Genomic DNA, 20,513 nt, shown 5'->3' on the forward strand with positions numbered 1-20,513 from the left:
TCTTACCCTGTGTTACGTGCTGGCTAATCCCCTGTCCAAGACAAAAGCCCGGATGCCTCCAGCCCTGCACCTGGACCTTCACAAGCACCATCAGCTAGCACATCTACTTCTGTGTCCCAGCGCAGCGTACAGATGTCCATACCCCAGGCCTTTGAACGAAAGCGCAAATACCCAGCCACCCACCCACTGGATATAACACTAAATGCGCACCTTTCCAAATTGATGGCTCGGGAAATGTTGCCATTTAGGCTTGTGGACACTGAGGCTTTCCGCAGCCTGATGGCGGCGGCCGTCCTTCGTTACTCAGTCCCCAGCCGCCACTATCTTTCATGGTGTGCCGTCCCTGCCTTACACCAGCATGTGTCCCGTAACATCATCCGTGCCCTGACCAACGCAGTTACTGGCAAAGTCCACTTAACGACTGACATATGGACCAGTGCTTTTGGCAAGGGAAGCTACATTTCCATGACTGCACACTAGGTGAACATTGTGGAGGCCGTGAGTGAGTCGTACCCTGGGATGGCACAGGTACTACCGACACCAAGGATTGCGGGCCCTGCTTCCATCAGGATTTCCGCCGCCACCTGCATTAGTGGCTGCAACCCCCCCTTCTCCCCCACTTCCACCTCTGAATTCTCATCTTGCAGCACCAGTCAGCCATCAGTCAGTAGCTGGAAACAGTGTAGCACTGCAGTGGGCAAGAGGCAACAGGCCGTGCTGAAACTAATTTGCTTAGGTGACAAACAGCACAGTGCCGTAGAACTGTGGCACAGAATAAGGGACCAGACTGAGCTGTGGCTCTCGCCACTCAACCTACAACCAGAAATGGTTGTGTCTGATAATGGCCATACCTTGATGGCAGCTTTGGAGCTTGGCAAGCTCATACACATACCATGCCTAGCACACATGTTTAACCTAGTGGTTCAGCGGTTTCTCAAAACCTACCCCAATTTGCCTGAGCTACTGGTGAAGGTGCGCTGCATGTGTGCCCATTTCAGAAAGTCATCTACAGCTGCCGCCGGTCTGGCAACGCTGCAGCAGCGCTTGCAATTGCAAGCTCACCGACTGTTGTGCGACGTGAGCTTGAGCTGGAACTCCGCGTTCCACATGTTGGCCAGGCTTTGTGAGCAGCAGAGGGCAGTAGTGGAATGTCAGCTGCAACATAGTCGTCGCCTTTCAAGTTAGCTTCCGCTCTTCACAAGCGACGAGTGGGCATGGATGTCTGGCCTCTGAGGTTTTACGCAACTTTGAGGAATCAACACAGATCGTGAGCGCCGGTGGCGCTATTTATCAGCGTAACCATCCCACTTCTGTGTCTGAAATGCTCGCTGCTCACAGTGAAGGCGGACACTTTGCATGTGGAAGAGGTGGGAATGGGGAAAGACAGTACACAGGGTGATAGCCAGACCACCCTCAGTTCGTCTTCTCAGTGCGAATTGGATGATGATGAGAAGCAGGAGACGGTTGCCTCCTCTACAGAGGGTAGTACCCATAGCAGGTTTATTCCATCTGTTCATCGTGGATGGGCCGAAGAGGAGGATGAGGAGATTGAGAATCATCCTCGTGATGAGGACAGCGAAGTCTGGCACACATGGCTGACTTTATGTTATGCTGCCTTTCCCATGACCCTCGCGTTATATGCATTTTGGCCAACACCGATAACTGGTTGTTCACCCTTCTCGACCCCCGCTACAAAGAGAACTTCACATCTCTCATTCCTGTGGTGGAGAGGACGAGCAAAATGGTGAAATACCAGAGGGTCCTTGTGGAAAAATTGTTCCAAAAATTTCCAGCTGACAACGCTGGCGGCAGAATACGCAGTTCCTTGGGCAACCGAGGAGGGGAGACGAGGGAAACACGCAGCAGTTCCAACAGAGGCAGGGCAACACTCTCCAAGGCCTGGGACAGTTTCATGACACCCTGCCAGCACCCTCAACCTGATGCGCGGCCTAGTGTCAGAAGGAGGGAAAAGTTTTGGAAAATGGTGAAGGAGTACGTAGCAGACCGTGTCAGCGTCTTCAGTGATCCTTCTGGGCCTTACAACTGGACACGTGGCACGAACTGGCGCTCTACGCCTTGGAGGTGCTGGCCTGCCCTGCCGCCAGACTTTTTTCAAAGCAGGTATTTAGTGCTGCTGGGGGCATAATAACTGATAAAAGCATCCGCCTGTCAACTGAAAATGCTGACAGGTTGACTCTTATCAAAATGAACAAGGCCTGATTTAACCCTGACTTCTCTACTCCACCAGAGGTAAGTGGCTGTACATAAAGGCACTCTACTGTAAATGTGGCTTTTATGGTGTATTGAATACACTGTATTCCCATGCACCCCTTCCACCACAAAAAAAGGTATATGGTTCAATCTTCCTTTTCTTGTCCTCCTCCTCCTCCATCATATCAACATGCTTATTAGGCTGCCCTCGCTCCTAATGTTTTAGAGGGTCAGCTCAGCAGCAGACCCTCACCCCTAATGTTTTAGAGGGTCATCAGCAGGCCCTTGCCCATAATGTTTTAGGTAGTCAGATCAGCAGCAGGCCCTCATGCCTAATGTTTTAGATGGTCAGATCAGCAGCAGGCACTCACCCCTAATGTTTTAGAGGGTCAACTGAGCAGCAGGCCCTCGCCCCTAATATTTTAGATGGTCAGCCCAGCGGCAGACCCTCACCCCTAATGTTTTAGATGGTGAGATTAGCAGCAGGCTCTTGCCCCTTAATGTTTTAGAGTGTCACCAGCAGGCCCTCGCTCCTAATGTTTTTGAGGGTCACCCAGCAGGCCATCAATCATAATTTTTCAATGGTGTGTATGATGCCCTCCTTTATGTGTAATAAAGGGTGTATTGGAGTGCCGGTTCCTTGTCATTTTTGGCAGCCCTTTCAATTAGTGCATAGGCTTTATGAGTGTAGGAGTCCAACTACATGAACAATTGTACCACAATGTGAATGAGGCCCTCCTTTATATCACAAACAGGTTGTATCGGAGTGCCTCTTCCTTGTAATTTTTGGCAGCACTTGCACTTTATATACAAGTAAATATACAGGAAAGAATGTTTCCTAACAATTTTTCCTCTAAAATTGATTTTATCTTCGGTTTTCTGCGTATTATTGTCAGTCTGTAAAAGTGGCGTAGTACTCGGACAGCATCGTTCCCAGCAGCGACCTGGGAGTCCAAGATGCATCAAGACATCCTCCCCATGCTGTTCCCAAACCATTTCAGTAGTGTTTCCATCAATTTCTGACCTTTTCCTATGAAACAGACATCCTCCCCTCTTCAGAGCAGAGGGCGCCTAGTTTAATGCTCTGGTTCTCCCATTGACTTCCATTGTGCTCTGGTGCTCTATAGAGCACCTGAGCATCCCAAAGTGTTCTACTCGAGCACCCGAGCACTTTGGTGCTCGATCAACACTAATAGTCAGCTCTAAGAACAGTTCTGGTTGTTCCAAATGTCTTCCATTTAAAAATGATGGAGGCCACTGTGGTCTTTGTAACCTTCTCCAGATCTGTACCTCCACGCAATCCAGTCTCTGTGCTCTACAGGCAGTTATATCCTATTCATGGCTTTGTTTTTACTGATATGCATTGTCAGCTGTGAGACCTTATATAGGCAGGGGTGTGTCTTTCCAAATCATGCCCAATCAACTGAAATTAACACAGGTGGACGCCAATTGTAATGAGCAGTGGATGTGAACCCACTGTACCAAATTGCTGGTTTGACCTTGGGCTAATGCTAAGGGCATTATCCTGGTGATTCCATGATTTTCACTCTTTAACCCTTATAATAGGCCTTTGCTGCAGGGGACTCTTCAGGCAGACATAGTATACACAATTCTTGAAATTAATCTGAGGTCAGGAATATATGATATTACGGTAGGTTTGGAGAGCACTCAACTATTTACTATTTGAGTGCCCTCCAAACCAAATATCATATATTTCTCTCTTTTATTTGATCGACAGTGGGTGTGTCGTGGAGAGAGAACCTTATCTATAGTTTTAGGTTGGTAGAGCCACTGGAGCTATTATACTAATCTGAGGTAAGGGCAGGCAGCAAAGGGCCAGTATGGTAGACATGCCGATGTCAGGACAGGCAGCGGAGTTGGTTAACAGGCAGTAATTCGATACGTGGGCAGACAACCAGAATAGCATACCTTCACTGGTAAACTAGGACCCTAAGCTCAGGCAAGAAGTAAGAGGGCAGCAAGCATTTATAGCAGAAGCTGATTAACAATTAGAAACAGCCATGCAGCTGCACACAGAACAAGGAGAGGAAGAGAGTGGTGGTGAATGCAAAAATGGAAATAGTAGTAGTTAAATGAATAATAGTGGAGCAACAATGGACGCGGGCTGCCAATGTAACACCAATAAAGGTGTAGAAGTACCTAAAAAATGATCAAGAGAAATGAAAGGCCCCCAGAGCTAAATGTCATAGCAAAAGGTCTGAATACTTATGTCCATGCAACATTTTATTTTTTATTTTTTAATACATTTTCAAAAATATCTAAAAGCCCATAACATAACAAAATGTGAAAAAAGTAAAAGGGTCTGAACTTTCCAAATGCATTGTATATGGAGAAATATAAATATTTAAAATGGTAACTGGGAATGGTGTGGCACAGGACTAGCTAAAATAAATGAAATGTATTTTTAATTAGTTTCTATGTAACCAATACACACTTAACATTTACCTTCCTTTGAGTGTGTTCTTCATTTATTCATCTTTTAATTGGTTTTAATATTTTTTTTATATATATATATAACAACTTTTTTGTTGTTTTTTTTTAGGTTTTGCGGTGGTGTGTTATAATGTTCAATAATCAGGTAGCGTTATCACTTACGTAGTCCAGCATAATTTGTCAATAAGTTCTTTCATCGTTATTTTGTCCCATTCCTCGGCATGTGGTGCATTCCATGGAGCATCATTAGGAATCTGAAATAAACATTTTTAGAACATGTAAAATACAATTTACTATAAAGAAAATCATGGAGTTTTTTTTCTTCCTCCCATCCCTTATGTAAATAATTCTGTTTGTTTTTTGTAATGATTATACTGTATAATAAATTCATATTTACCTCCTTCCCCATTTCATCCATGGTTCTCCACAGATTATTATAATCCAGGTAGACAATTGGGTTCCACATTGGAGGAAAGGAACCTTTAAAGGCATATGACTTACCCTAAAAACAGTGAAGTAAGAAATAAGTTATCAGCTCATGTGCAAACCTATTTGGTGCATACATTGGTTTGTTAGAAAGAAGTTGAAGATAGATGAATTGCAATAATTCCAAAGTTGCTTGAGTTGTCATTTTAGATGCATTGAAACAATAAAAAAAAATTATGAAAAAGTGTATATAGTCTTTAGTAACTATAAAGGAAATATGTTATTTAATAAAAAAATTATTTTTATAGTTTTACGCTTCACCCAAAGATTTCCACTTTTAAAAGAAAGGTTGAGAAAAAAAATATGAAGTCTTTATAGAAAAGACATGGGCAGACACGAGGGATACTTTGATGTGCTGTTGATGTTTTGACTTTTGTGAGTATAATAAATACTATCACTTGTCACTTTATTAGCGGTGTTTCACTATTGGTGCTTTCTCTCTTGGCCACAAACAGGAGGTTGAAATTCGGAAATATGTTATTAAATAATTTTTTTTTTTATATATAGTTTTAAGCTTCACAGCAAGAGATATTTGTGTTGAGTCTATTTCCATTTATTGTTACAGTCATATTGTTCTGGACTCTATAGTGTACTTTTAGTGGATAGACTTTGTGACTTCTGATTGTTTTTCTTGATAAGTATCATGTTAGGCTACTTTCACACTACCGTTCAGAGCGGGTCCGTCGGATGTCTGCTCAGACGGATCCGCTCCTATAATGCAGACGTTTGTATCCGTTCAGAACGGATCCGTCTGCATTATAACTTAGAAAAAATTCTAAGTGTGAAAGTAGTTCAGACGGATCCGTCCAGACTTTACATTGAAAGTCAATGGGGGACGGATCCGTTTGAAGATTGAGCCATATTGTGTCATCTTCAAACGGATCCGTCCCCATTGACTTACATTGTAAGTCAGGACGGATCCACTTGCCTCCGCACGGCCAGGCGGACACCCGAACGCTGCAAGCAGCGTTCAGGTGTCCGCTTGCTGAGCGGAGCGGAGGCTGAACCCTGCCAGACTGATGCATTCTGAGCGGATCCGCGTCCACTCAGAATGCATTAGGGCAGTACGGATGCGTTCGGGGCCGCTTTTGAGTCCCTTCAAACGGAGCTCACAAGCGGAGCCCCGAACGCTAGTGTGAAAGTAGCCTTAAATATACAATAACGTAAAATGAAACATTAATGCCACATCATCCACCAGTGAGAATGTGGGTGGCCGTAGCGCAAGTAGCAGCAGCTGTTGGCACCAGCCCTACAGTAGTAGAAGGCCACAGCTGAGGAAGCAGATGACATTGTGGACTTGATGAGAACAAGTCCACAATGCCTCATTCACATTGATGTTCAGGTAGTGGGACTCCTACACTCAAAGCCTATGCATCAAGTGAAAGGGCTGCCAGAAATTACAAGGTACCAGCACTACAATACACCCTTTATTACACATAAAGGGTGTCATGAAACTGTCCCAGGCCTTGGAGAGTGTTGCCCTGCCTCTGTAGGAACTGCTGTGTGTTTCCCTCTTCTCCCCTCCTCGGTTGCCCAAGGAACTGCGTATCCTGCCGCCAGCGTTGTCAGCTGGAAATTTTTGGAACAATTTTTCCACAAGGACCTTCTGGTATTGCACCATTTTGCTCGTCCTCTCCACCACAGGAATAAGAGATGAGAAGTTCTCTTTGTAGCGGGGGTCGAGAAGGGTGAACAACCAGTAATCGGTGTTGGCCAAAATACGTAGAACGCGAGGGTCATGGGAAAGGCAGCCTAACAAAGTCAGACATGTGTGCCAGAGTCCCAACAGACAAGACTTCACTGTCCTTATCAGGAGGATGACTCTTAATCTCCTCATCCTCTTCCTCCTCTTCTACCCATGCACGCTAAACAGATGGAATAAAACTTCCATGGGTATTACCCTCTGTAGTAGAGGCAACCGTCTCCTGCTCCTCCTCCTCATCCAATTTGCGCTGAGAAGACGAACTGAGGGTGGTCTGGCTATCACCCTGTGTACTTTCTTCCCCATTTCCACCTCTTCCACATGCAAAGTGTCCGCCTTAATTGTGAACAGTGAGCGTTTGAGTAGACACAGAAGTGGGATGGTTACGCTGATAATAGCTTTATTGCCGCTCACCATCTGTGTTGATTCCTCAAAGTTGCATAACACCTCAAAGAGGTCAGACATTCATGCCCAGTCGACGCTTGTGAAGAGCGGAAGCTGACTGGAAAGGCGATGACCATGTTGTAGCTGATATTTCACTACTGCCCTCTGCTGCTCACAAAGCCTGGCCAACATGTGGTACGTGGAGTTCCAGCGCGTGCTCACGTCGCACAACAGTCGGTGAGCTGGCAATTGCTTGTGCTGCTGCAGCGTTGCCAGACCTCCTGAAGAAGCGAATGCGAAACGCCGTTGAGGGGCATTCCAACTAGCGATCGTGAATCCCACACACTACAAAGGGTTTTAGGTAAGAGAATATATGACCATGCTTTCACATTCCCTTGACATGTGTCTCTAAGTATCTTTCCTAGACGAATATGATACTGGTCTGTTTGTAGATAGATATGGGGTATGAGGCATGGTATTAATCTGATCCTATACCCTTGATGATTGTGTGTGACCATATACTATGCATCACATATAGCGGCATGGTTAGCCCTAGAGGACATTCACACATGTTTGTTCCAGGCTGTATTGTAGACTGCTATCCATGCGAGATTCTATATAGTGGGGTCATTAAAGGGATGCTAGCTAACACTCTATCCTGTTTCCACATTTTGTGTATGTACAGGGAGTGCAGAATTATTAGGCAAGTTGTATTTTTGAGGATTAATTTTATTATTGAACAACAACTATGTTCTCAATGAACCCAAAAAACTCATTAATATCAAAGCTGAATATTTTTGGAAGTAGATTTTAGTTTGTTTTTAGTTTTAGCTATTTTAGGGGGATATCTGTGTGTGCAGGTGACTATTACTGTGCATAATTATTAGGCAACTTAACAAAAAACAAATATATACCCATTTCAATTATTTATTTTTACCAGTGAAACCAATATAACATCTCAACATTCACAAATATACATTTCTGACATTCAAAAACAAAACAAAAACAAATCAGTGACCAATATAGCCACCTTTCTTTGCAAGGACACTCAAAAGCCTGCCATCCATGGATTCTGTCAGTGTTTTGATCTGTTCACCATCAACATTGCGTGCAGCAGCAACCACAGCCTCCCAGACACTGTTCAGAGAGGTGTACTGTTTTCCCTCCTTGTAAATCTCACATTTGATGATGGACCACAGGTTCTCAATGGGGTTCAGATCAGGTGAACAAGAAGGCCATGTCATTAGATTTTCTTCTTTTATACCCTTTCTTGCCAGCCACGCTTTGGAGTACTTGGACGCGTGTGATGGAGCATTGTCCTGCATAAAAATCATGTTTTTCTTGAAGGATGCAGACTTCTTCCTGTACCACTGCTTGAAGAAGGTGTCTTCCAGAAACTGGCAGTAGGACTGGGAGTTGAGCTTGACTCCATCCTCAACCCGAAAAGGCCCCACAAGCTCATCTTTGATGATACCAGCCCAAACCAGTACTCCACCTCCACCTCCACCTTGCTGGCGTCTGAGTCGGACTGGAGCTCTCTGCCCTTTACCAATCCAGCCACGGGCCCATCCATCTGGCCCATCAAGACTCACTCTCATTTCATCAGTCCATAAAACCTTAGAAAAATCAGTCTTGAGATATTTCTTGGCCCAGTCTTGACGTTTCAGCTTGTGTGTCTTGTTCAGTGGTGGTCGTCTTTCAGCCTTTCTTACCTTGGCCATGTCTCTGAGTATTGCACACCTTGTGCTTTGGGCACTCCAGTGATGTTGCAGCTCTGAAATATGGCCAAACTGGTGGCAAGTGGCATCTTGGCAGCTGCACGCTTGACTTTTCTCAGTTCATGGGCAGTTATTTTGCGCCTTGGTTTTTCCACACGCTTCTTGCGACCCTGTTGACTATTTTGAATGAAACGCTTGATTGTTCGATGATCACGCTTCAGAAGCTTTGCAATTTTAAGAGTGCTGCATCCCTCTGCAAGATATCTCACTATTTTTGACTTGTCTGAGCCTGTCAAGTCCTTCTTTTGACCCATTTTGCCAAAGGAAAGGAAGTTGCCTAATAATTATGCACACCTAATATAGGGTGTTGATGTCATTAGACCACACTCCTTCTCATTACAGAGATGCACATCACCTAATATGCTTAATTGGTAGTAGGCTTTCGAGCCTATACAGCTTGGAGTAAGACAACATGCATAAAGAGGATGATGTGGTCAAAATACTCATTTGCCTAATAATTTAATTATTATGTTTTTAATGATAAGACAATAAATTTTGACATATGTACTGGTATTTTGGTACTTCATTTTTGTTGAGTTGAGTAATATATACAGGAAGTACACCTGTGTACGCACTTGCTATATTGATCTAGTTGAATAGCTGTCGATGACTTGCAGAAATGGGCACACACGTGGCGCACCTTCACCAGTAGCTCAGGCGAATTTGGTAGGTTTTGAGAATCCGCTGAACCACTAGGTTGAACACATGGGCTAGGCATGGTATTTGTGTGAGCTTGCCAAGCACCAAAGCTGCAACCAAGTTACAGCCATTATCAGACACAATCATGCCTGGTTATAGGTTGAGTGGTGAGAGCCACAGCTCAGTCTGGTCCCTTATCCCCTGCCACAGTTCTGTGGCGGTGTGCTGTTCGTCACCTAAGCAGATCAGTTTAAGCATGGCCTGTTGCCGCTTCCCCACTGCAGTGCTACACTGCTTCCAGCTACTGACTGATGGCTGACTGGTGCTGCAAGATGATAATTCAGAGGTTGAAGTGGAGGAGGAGGCGGAGGAGGAGAAGGGGGGGTTGCAGCCACCAATGTAGGTGGTGGCGGAAACCCTGATGGAAGTAGGGCCAGCAATCCTTGGCGTCGGTAGCACCTGTGCCATCCCAGGGTACGACTCGCTCCCGCACTCCACAACGTTCACTCAGTGTGCCATCATGGAAATGTAGCATACATGGCCAAAAGCACTTGTCCATGTGTCAGTCGTTAAGTGGACCTTCCCAATAACTGCGTTGTTCATGGCAAGGTAATGTTACAGGATGCTGGTGTAAGGCTGGGTCTGCACACCGTGAAAAATATTGGCGCCTGAGGACAGAGTACCGCGGGACAGCCATAGCATCCACAAGCCAAAATGGAAACATTTCCAGGGCCAGCAATTTGGAAAGGTAGGCATTTAGTGTTATGGTCTGTGGTTGGGTGGCTGGGTATTTGCGCTTTCGTTCAAAGGCCTGGGGTATAGACATCTGTACACTGTGCTGGGACACAGAAGTGGATGTGCTAGCTGATGGTGCTTGTGAAGGTCCAGGTGCAGGGCTGGAGGCATCCGGGCCTGTGTCTTGGACAGGTGATTAGCCAGCATGTAACACAGGGGAAGAGGAGGCAGTGGTGTGACCCGCCAGACACTGATTGTGGACCACCTATTAGGTTGCTTTGATGCCATGTGGCGGATCATGCTGGTGGTGGTAAGGTTGCTAGTGTTCACGTCCCTGCTCATTTTGGTACGGCACAGGTTGCAAATGACAATTCTTTTATCGTCCGCACTTTCCTCAAAAAAGCGCCAGACTGTGGAACACCTACCCCTTGGAAAGGAAGATTGCTGCTAGGGGTTGCTCTGGGGAACAGTTGCAGGCCTGTTTGGTGTGGCCCACCTTCTCCCTTTTGCCACACCACTGCCTCTTCCAGCCTGTTGAGGTGCTGCAGATCCCTCCCCCTCTGTACTGCTGTCCTTGCTCAGCTTGCCACCTTCCCAGGTTGGGTCAGTGATTTAATCGTCCACCACCTCCTCTTCCACTTCCTCACTCTGGTCATCCTCCTGACTTGTTGACCGAACAACAACATCAGTTAATGACAACTGTGTCTCATCCTCATCATGAATCTCTTGAGACACTAATTGCGATTGACTTATTGGACACTGTGTCTCATCATCCACCTCGTGAAACACTAATTTCCGTTCCCCACCGTCATCTTCTTCTGACTGTGGATGCTCCAGAGTTTGGGAATCAGGGCACAAGATTTCCTCATGTCCCTCTTCAAGCGCGCTTGGCGAAAGGCCCAAATTAAGGAATAGTGCTGAAAAGAGCTCCTCGGAATACCCGAGTGTGGGATCTCTTGTTTGCCAAGACACTCCATGGTGGGTGGAAGGAGTATCAGGGTGAGAATTCTGTTGACCAGACTCTTGGCTACTGAGACTGGACTTTGTGGAAGACAGGGTGGTGTCTAACAGACTGGAAGCATTATCTGCTGCAATCCAGCCGACCACCTGGTCGCACTGGTCTGACTTCGAGAGTGGTGTCCTGCACCTCCCTGCAAACTGGGACATGAAGCTAGGTATCGTGGATGAGTGTGTTTCTAGCGCTCTGGCAGCAGGCACAGTTTCACTGCGCCCAGGGCCATGGCCTCTGCGTGCACCATCAGCAGCACGGCCATGGTTTCCCGTCCATTATTGCTTGCCTTGCGTATATTAAATGGTATATATGCTTGCAAGTATGTCACATGTACAGTAGTGCAGGTTTTGTAAGTGTATGCGCAAATAAAGTACACAGAATGTCACAGATATGTTTAGGATGCGCCGACGTTAAACAGATGTAGCACAGATAATGTCGCTGTCCGCAGCGTCTATGAAAAAAGTACACTGAATGTCACAGATAATTTTAGGATGCGCAAACGTTATACAGGAGGTATAGCGCAAGTAATGTCGCTGTCACCACCGCCTAATAAAAAATGACACTGAATGAATGTCACTGATATTTAGGATGCACAAACGTTATACAGGCGGTATAGCGCAAGTAATGTCGCTGTTACCAGCGGCTAATAAAAAATTACACTGAATTAATGTCACTGATATTTAGGATGGGCAAACATTTTACAGGAGATGTAGCGCAGGTAATGCCGCTGCCACCAGCAGCAAAAAAATTTGACTGAATGTCACAGATATTTTGGATACTCAAACGTTATACAGGAGATGTAGCGCAGATAATGTCGCTGTCTGCAGCAGATAATTGCAAGCTATTTAGCGCCGGTTGCGCTAAAAATATATATTGCTGCCAGATACAACTATAGTCCTTAGAAGGACTTTTGGGTCTATAACAAGTGTAAAAGCTAAAATATTCCTATTTCACTCCCTACACTATCTCTACCTTCTGCTCTCCAGCTCTCCCTGACTTGAACTGAGCCGAACACGTGTCATCATGTGCTATAATACACCCGATGACTCGTTCCGGCCAGCTAATCACTGTAATGCCAGTCGCCAACATGGCTACGGCATTACAGTGAATGGCAGTACTCACCTGCACATTTATTGGCTGCGTAGCAGCCAGTAAACGTGCGTGGAGGAGACTCGAGCATCACGCTCGAGCACACGCAGTATTCGGCCGAACACCGTGATGTGCTGAGCATCGCGATGCTCGAGTAAAATTAGTGTTCGGCAAAGCATGCTCGCCGAACACTAGTAACTAACCTTTTAGACAAGTTTATTTAAAATATTATAAATGTCCTAGAATGATTGAGATGAGGGAAATAGCTTTGGAATCCGGAGATCAAAGCACATCTAACCCATTGACTTGGATTACTATGTAGAGACAAAGTCCCTTTAAATCTACATACCTTTATCCATGGCTTTAAAGCAAATGTGTTATCAGAAAAAGACCTATAGTTTTTATGTTAAACATTTTTTTTTAACTGGGTGATGTTTTTTTAAAAATTTTTCCATGTAAATATCTATATTAAAAAACAACAACAAAGTCCTGCTGTTTTTGCAAAGGCCACTAACCCTAATAATAGGTGCCACTTCTTGGTCTGTACATGATACTTTACTGCAGTTATCTGCTTATCATTACATATAGGATTAGATAGATAGATAGATAGATAGATAGGCTTCACCATTCATAATAAGTGATGTCACTGCTTATCGACTTCCTCCTGACCTCTCTCCTATGATGGCATATCTCTAAATGCTGTTAAGAACAGCTCAGGTAAGATGGAAGCCCCCATAATCATGTTCAGGAATTAGAATAAAAAATAATAATCTGCAATCAGAAAATAAAAACAGATTATAAAAAAGGATAAGTATAGTTAATTTTAATTTTCCTTGTCGCCCCTACCCTGTCTAAGTTATCTCCTGACCCCCTTCGCTGTAGAGTCGTGGCCAAAAGTTTTGAGAATTACATAAATATTGGAAATTGGAAAAGTTGCTGCTTAAGTTTTTATAATAGCAATTTGCATATACTCCAGAATGTTATGAAGAGTGATCAGATGAATTGCATAGTCCTTCTTTGCCATGAAAATTAACTTAATCCCCAAAAAAAACTTTCCACTGCATTTCATTGCTGTCATTAAAGGACCTGCTGAGATCATTTCAGTAATCGTCTTGTTAACTCAGGTGAGAATGTTGACGAGCACAAGGCTGGAGATCATTATGTCAGGCTGATTGGGTTAAAATGGCAGACTTGACATGTTAAAAGGAGGGTGATGCTTGAAATCATTGTTCTTCCATTGTTAACCATGGTGACCTGCAAAGAAACGCGTGCAGCCATCATTACGTTGCATAAAAATGGCTTCACAGGCAAGGATGTTGTGGCTACTAAGATTGCACCTCAATCAACAATTTATAGGATCATCAAGAACTTCAAGGAAAGAGGTTCAATTCTTGTTAAGAAGGCTTCAGGGCGTCCAAGAAAGTCCAGCAAGCGCCAGGATCGTCTCCTAAAGAGGATTCCGCTGCAGGATCGGAGTGCCACCAGTGCAGAGCTTGCTCAGGAATGGCAGAAGGCAGGTGTGAGCGCATCTGCACGCACAGTGAGGCGAAGACTTTTGGAAGATGGCCTGGTGTCAAGAAGGCCAGCAAAGAAGCCACTTCTCTCCAAAAAAAAAAACACCAGGGACAGATTGATCTTCTGCAGAAAGTATGGTGAATGGACTGCTGAGGACTGGGGCAAAGTCATATTCTCCGATGAAGCCTCTTTCCGATTGTTTGGGGCATCTGGAAAAAGGCTTGTCCGGAGAAGAAAAGGTGAGCACTACCATCAGTCCTGTGTCATGCCAACAGTAAAGCATCCTGAGACCATTCATGTGTGGGGTTGCTTCTCATCCAAGGGAGTGGGCTCACTCACAATTTTGCCCAAAAACACAGCCGTGAATAAAGAATGGTACCAAAACACCCTCCAACAGCAACTTCTTCCAACAATCCAACAACAGTTTGGTGAAGAACAATGCATTTTCCAGCACGATGGAGCACCGTGCCATAAGGCAAAAGTGATAACTAAGTGACTCGGGGACCAAAACGTTGACATTTTGGGTCCATGGCCTGGAAACTCCCCAGATCTTAATTCCATTGAGAACTTGTGGTCAATCCTCAAGAGGCGGGTGGACAAACAAAAACCCACTTATTCTGACAAACTCCAAGAAGTGATTATGAAAGAATGGGTTGCTATCAGTCAGGAATTGGCCCAGAAGTTGATTGAGAGCATGCCAAGTCGAATTGCAGAGGTCCTGAAAAAGAAGGGCCAACACTGCAAATACTGACTCTTTGCATAAATGTTGATAAAAGCCTTTGAAACGTATGAAGTGCGTGTAATTATATTTATCTACATCACAGAAACAACTGAAACAAAGATCTAAAAGCAGTTTAGCAGCAAACTTTGTGAAAACGAATATTTGTGTCATTCTCAAAACTTTTGGCAACGACTGTACACTGCCTCCTTAAAGGGGTTTTCTGGGAACTAAGTAAATGAAAATACTTAAATATAACTTTAATATAAATATATTCCCAAATACATTTCATTAGCTATAATGGTTCATTCTGTCTAGGGAGCAATCATTAGGAGAAATAAAATGGCCACCGTCCTATTAGTACACACAAAACCTATCCTAATCACACAGGAGGACAACTTACTTTACAACACAGAGGTAAAGAGCTGACTTATCCTCCTCTCTGCTCTGCTAGTCAGGGATCATGATCCTGACTACAGTTTAATATGATCTTCAGCTGAATCACTGTGGAAATGTAATTCATGAGGAGACATGAAGTACAGAGAGGACAGACTGAGGTAATGTGGTAATGGAGACTGCATACAAGTGCTGCAGCCCATCAGGCACACTCCCACCTCCTTTCTGTACTTTATGTCTCCTCATGAACTCTATTTCTACAGAGATTCATCTGAAGATCATATTAAGTGACCCAGTCTGAAAGTGGTTAAACTGTATCCAGGATCATAATCCTTGACAAGTAAGAGAGGAAGATGGTGCAGCTCTTTAACTTGTCCTCCTGTGCAATTAGGACAGGTTTTGTGTGGAGTCTGGACTAGTAGGATGGCGGCCATTTTATTTTTCCTAATGATTGCTCCCCGGACTAAACGAGCCATTATAACTAATGAAAGGTATTTAGTAATATATTTATAATGAGGTAATATTTAAGTATTTTCATTTTCTTAATTCCCGGAGAACCCCTTTAACATTATGGGTGTGCCAAATAGGATTCCAAAAAACAACAACATAAGAAATAAAACAAGATGTTATGTCACTCCTTACCTTTAGTAGTCAGGTGTTGTTTACAGAGTTGTCAATTCCTTGTCACTCACATCTCAAAATTACCAATAATATTGTACGAGTGAAAACAAGAAATGCAGCCATATTGGTTGTTGCCTTTAAAATAGACTTTATTCTCAGAAAATGATGCTGTCAACTTTGTTAAATTATTGACAGAACATGCCGACATAATGGTAGTTTCTAATAAGATCATTCAAAAGTGTCATCTAATATGTACGGTATATGCACCTCCTGATGTCAATATTCCAGGAAATAAAATGACCAAATCTTATTGCTTTAACTTCTAACATATGTTAATTTGTAAGTTATCAGTGGAAATCCTATTAAAAAAATGTTGATGCCAATAGAAAAACTATTAATAATATTAATTACATTACTGATATAAATAGCAATTTATCGATAATACCTATAGGTGGTGAATCAAATAACTATGTTATAAAATGTGTCTTTGCCACTAGATGGGGCTCTGAGTGCTTGCATATAATTGCAATATATTCCTATCAGGCAACAAGGCCCACATGTTTATATTTTATGTACTCTTTCTCTCTTCAGTATTTGTCTTGTTTTTTATGCCTTTGATCTTCTCCCTACACTTTTCCTTATTTCGATTTGCCTCTTTGTCATATTTACCCATATTATTTTCTAAGGCCTTTTTTGCAGTGTAGTGAACACTGATGATACAGGAACAGGCATAGTGCCATTCATTCCAGTTAAACTACATAATATATGGTACATAGGGAGGGATTTATAAAACTGGCGTAAATTAGAACTGGCTTAGTTTCCCATAGCAACCAGAGTCCACCTTTCGTTTTCCAAAGGAGCTATGAAAAATGAAGGGTGAAATCTGATTGGTTGCTATGGGCAACTAAGCCAGTTCTACTTTACACCAGTTTGATAAATCTCCCTTACTATCTACAAAAATTAAAAGTAGATATGGTATGCTTTCAAAAGTCCACAAAAATAGTTTGATAATCTTAGTTTTTAAATGTTTCAACTCAACATAATCTGCCATATACAGTAAATTGATCACTAATACAAGTCTTAAAACATTATTTATGTTTTGCTGGCGTATATTTAGACCATTTTTTTAATCTATTAAAACAGGCATAGAAAATGATAAATTAGACGGGCCTGCCGGCCCACCCTTTTTCTCCGCCCGCATCACGCCCCCTTTTTCAGACCTTCCGTGAGTGTCGGAAAAGGGGAAAAAGTAGCAGATTACGGTACAAATAACCTTAGCGCCGCAATCTGCGACAGATATACGCCAAAAAGTGGTATATCTCTGTTTGGAAATGTTCCGATGGACACTCAGGAGGACAGAAGCTACCGCACACTGCATCTAGCTCCCCTATACTTTCCGGCCAGAGCCGGAGCACATCCAGAAGTGTGCGTGTCCAGGTTTTTGCTCCCTCAGATGTCAAGGTCAGGTTTGATCATGGCATCTGAAGGGTTAAAGTTTGTGACCGTACTTGTACGCTGCTGGTTGTGAAGGGGTTAAAAGACCTTGCACCAAGTAAAAGAGAAGACTGACATAGTAATAAACCACTTCTATCTTCTCATCTCCTGCTAGATTGCAGGCGCTTTAATCCAGCTACAGCGATTAAAGCCTAGCACTAAATGACATACATGTACATTGCTTGGTCATAATGGGGTTAATTTACTTTTACAGTCAAATAAATTCACAATGTAAATATTTATCTTACCTTAACATAATGAATGAGACGTTGTTCTTCATTTACTTTATATGTTTCCACTCCAAGTTCTTTGGCGACTCTTATAATTCTGTTTTGAGTCGGTCCAACATAAGCACCACCAAGATCTACATATTTTGCTTTGCTGTTCTGATATGAAAACCAGTAAAATTATTAGAATTCAAAATGGGACAATTTAAAAAAAACTTGTCTGATACAAAGGTAAAAGGACCTAGAATTAGTGTATCTTCAAGTACCTAGTATTCTATCACATTATCAAGTAGTAATGAATGAAAAAGGCCATGCCAATTTTAGAGGCAACATTTTTGTTTTTCCCTCCCCTCCTTACCAGAGGAATCATTTTTTACATTATTTTTCAGTGTGCATAACTGCATGAGGACCTGTTTATCATGAGTTGCATTTTTTACTGTTACATATAATGTATAGCAAAACTGCAAAAAAATATTTGTCATACGGAATGAAAAACAAAACACAATTCCACCAATGTTTTTTGAGTTTTGTTCTTATTGCCTTCAGTATGCAGAGAAAATGACATAACATTCTGTGTGTCAGTACAATTACAGCAACAATTTTTTTTATAGTTTTTGTTATGTTTTACCACGTTAAAAAAAAATTAACTAAAAAATTGTTTTGTTTCACCAGATTTTGACAGATACGTGTCAAAGTTGCTTTTTTAAAGAGGTGAGCTGTATTGGTAGTACTTTTGGGTACATCTGACTTTTTCATAATTTTTATTCATTTTTTTGGTAGCTGAAATGACAAAAAATACTGCAATTCTGGCTTTGGGATTTTTTTTTCTTTACATCGTTCACCATGCATGATAAATAACATGACATTTTAGGATGTGATGACACCAATTATGTTTATTTTTGTTTATTTTTTAAAATAATAAATTGTATTTTTTACATTTTTAATACGTGTTTTTTTTATATTCTATTAATAACTCTATTAATATTTTTATACTTTTTTAGTACATAGGGGCCTCAAACCTGCAATTGTTTGATTGCTTGTACAGTATACTGCAATATTACTGCTGTATATTGCATTGTATTGTCATCTTACTGCCAAACTTCCCACCTAGGACCTTCACGCCTGCATTACTGGGGAGGGGAAGGGGGCCATTGGGGGAAGAAGAGAGTCCCCTTGTTTTGCCTAACAACTTTAATCCCTTCAGGACCCTGCCATTTTTCACCTTAAGGACCAGGCCAGTTTTTGCAAATCTGACCAATGTCACTTTATGTGGTGATAACTTTAAAACGCTTTTACTTATCCAGGCCATTCTGAGATTGTTTTCTCGTCATGAATTGTACTTCATGACAGTGGTAAAATTGAGTCAAAAAAAGTAATTTTTATTTATAAAAAAATTCTAAATTTACCAAATATTTGGAAAAATTAGCAAATTTCAATTTCTCTACTTTTATAATAGATAGTAATACCTCCAAAAATAGTTATTACTTTACATTCCCCATATGTCTACTTCATGTTTGGATCATTTTGTGAATGCCATTTTTTTTTTTGCTGACGTTAGAAGGCTTAGAAGTTTAGAAGAAAATCTTGAAATTTTTACGAAAATTTCTAAAACCCACTTTTTAAGGACCAGTTCAGGTCTGAAGTCAAACTTTGTTAACCCTTTGGGTGTTCCACAAGAATTAATGGAAAATAGAGATAACATTTTAAAATTTCACTTTTTGGGCAGATTTTCGAGTTGAATCAATTTTTTCCCAGTTACAAAGCAAAGGTCAACAAAACTCAATATTTATGGCCCTGATTCTGTAGTTTACATAAACACCCCATATGTGATCGTAAACTGCTGTACGGGCACACTGCAAGGCGCAGAAGGAAAGGAATGCCATACGGTTTTTGGAAGGCAGATTTTGCTGGACTGGTTTTTTGACACCATGTCCCATTTGAAGCCCCCCTGATGCACCCCTAGAGTAGAAACTCCAAAAAAGTGACCCCAGTGCTTCTCAATCTGTGCGGCATACCTCAGTTGTTGGTATTTAATTTTTTCTATTAATTTACAGAACCTCTGTCCCTGTACAGTAGAATGGCACATTCTATGAATGAGTACTTTGCAATGCATCCATGGGCTAAAAGTGCCCATTCACTTTCAACAGATGTTAGCTGAAAGCTTATTCAGCCATCAGCTAATATATCATACTTTTATCATTACTATGCATGCATGTCCCAGCCATGCGTCTATTTGTTGTCAGTGAGAAAAGGGGAATAAGCTTCTGCCAACATGCTCAATTCTTCTTTTCCCAATATGACAGGGGCATTGCTAGTGTCTTAAAAGATTCAAGATCCAAGCCCCAATTCCCCAGCTCCAATGCTAAAGGCATATTTGGACAGGAGAATACAGTATCACATACGTCTTACATCCAGTGAGGTCTCCTTTGATGTAGATGTTCTATTTCCTCATTTTCTCAATTTGGTTTCAGCCATATCTCGTCTCTGCAAAGTTTGGCACACAGACTTAGATTCCTCACTTTTCAATCTTTTTTTCTCCTGGTGCATGAACAATGTAATCCTGCTATCCCCAATACTGTGCCTGTTGCACTCCCCAGTACCTCCAAATACGATACTGCAGAAATAGCAGTGCCATACAGAGTCCCCAAAGTGCTCCCAAAAGTCCCACCAAAAGTAATAATTCTCTCCCAGAGTTCCATCTTTAGTAATAGTTCCCCTACAGAGCATCGGTTCGTAGCAGTACCCTCCATATTGTACATAATGCCCCACAGAACCCCCAATAATAATGCCCCTTAAAGCCCCTCCCAGTTGTAATAAAGCCTTTCCATAAGCCCCCTGTAGAACTCTCAATAGTTATAATGCCTCCTTGTATGTTGTTTAATATTGTTCATCACTCACACATTAGTCCTTTATTTCAGCCATGACCCTCTTGGCTGCCAGTTTATGTGGCTTTTGATACTGTTCTATGTTCTTATTAGTACTGATTTCTCTAATTTGCAATGTTTATCTTAACGTTCTATTCATGGTTCTTTACCATCCTCCCCCCCACCCA

At 42.5% G+C, this 20,513-nt stretch overlaps 1 protein-coding gene across 1 annotated transcript in view; it reads right to left on the reverse strand.

Annotated features, from left to right (window-relative positions):
- Positions 1–20,513, reverse strand: part of LOC120993689 (amine oxidase [flavin-containing]-like) — a 64,097-nt gene that overhangs the window by 21,062 nt on the left and 22,522 nt on the right. The window contains exons 3-5 of the mRNA XM_040422166.1: positions 17,483–17,620; positions 5,063–5,167; positions 4,828–4,919 (exon numbers count right to left, since the gene is read on the reverse strand). Of these exons, the coding sequence (XP_040278100.1) occupies positions 4,828–4,919; positions 5,063–5,167; positions 17,483–17,620 (335 nt within the window). The remainder of the gene's footprint in view (positions 1–4,827; positions 4,920–5,062; positions 5,168–17,482; positions 17,621–20,513) is intronic.

This window comes from Bufo bufo, chromosome 3, assembly GCF_905171765.1.
Source record: "Bufo bufo chromosome 3, aBufBuf1.1, whole genome shotgun sequence".
NCBI lineage: Eukaryota > Metazoa > Chordata > Amphibia > Anura > Bufonidae > Bufo > Bufo bufo.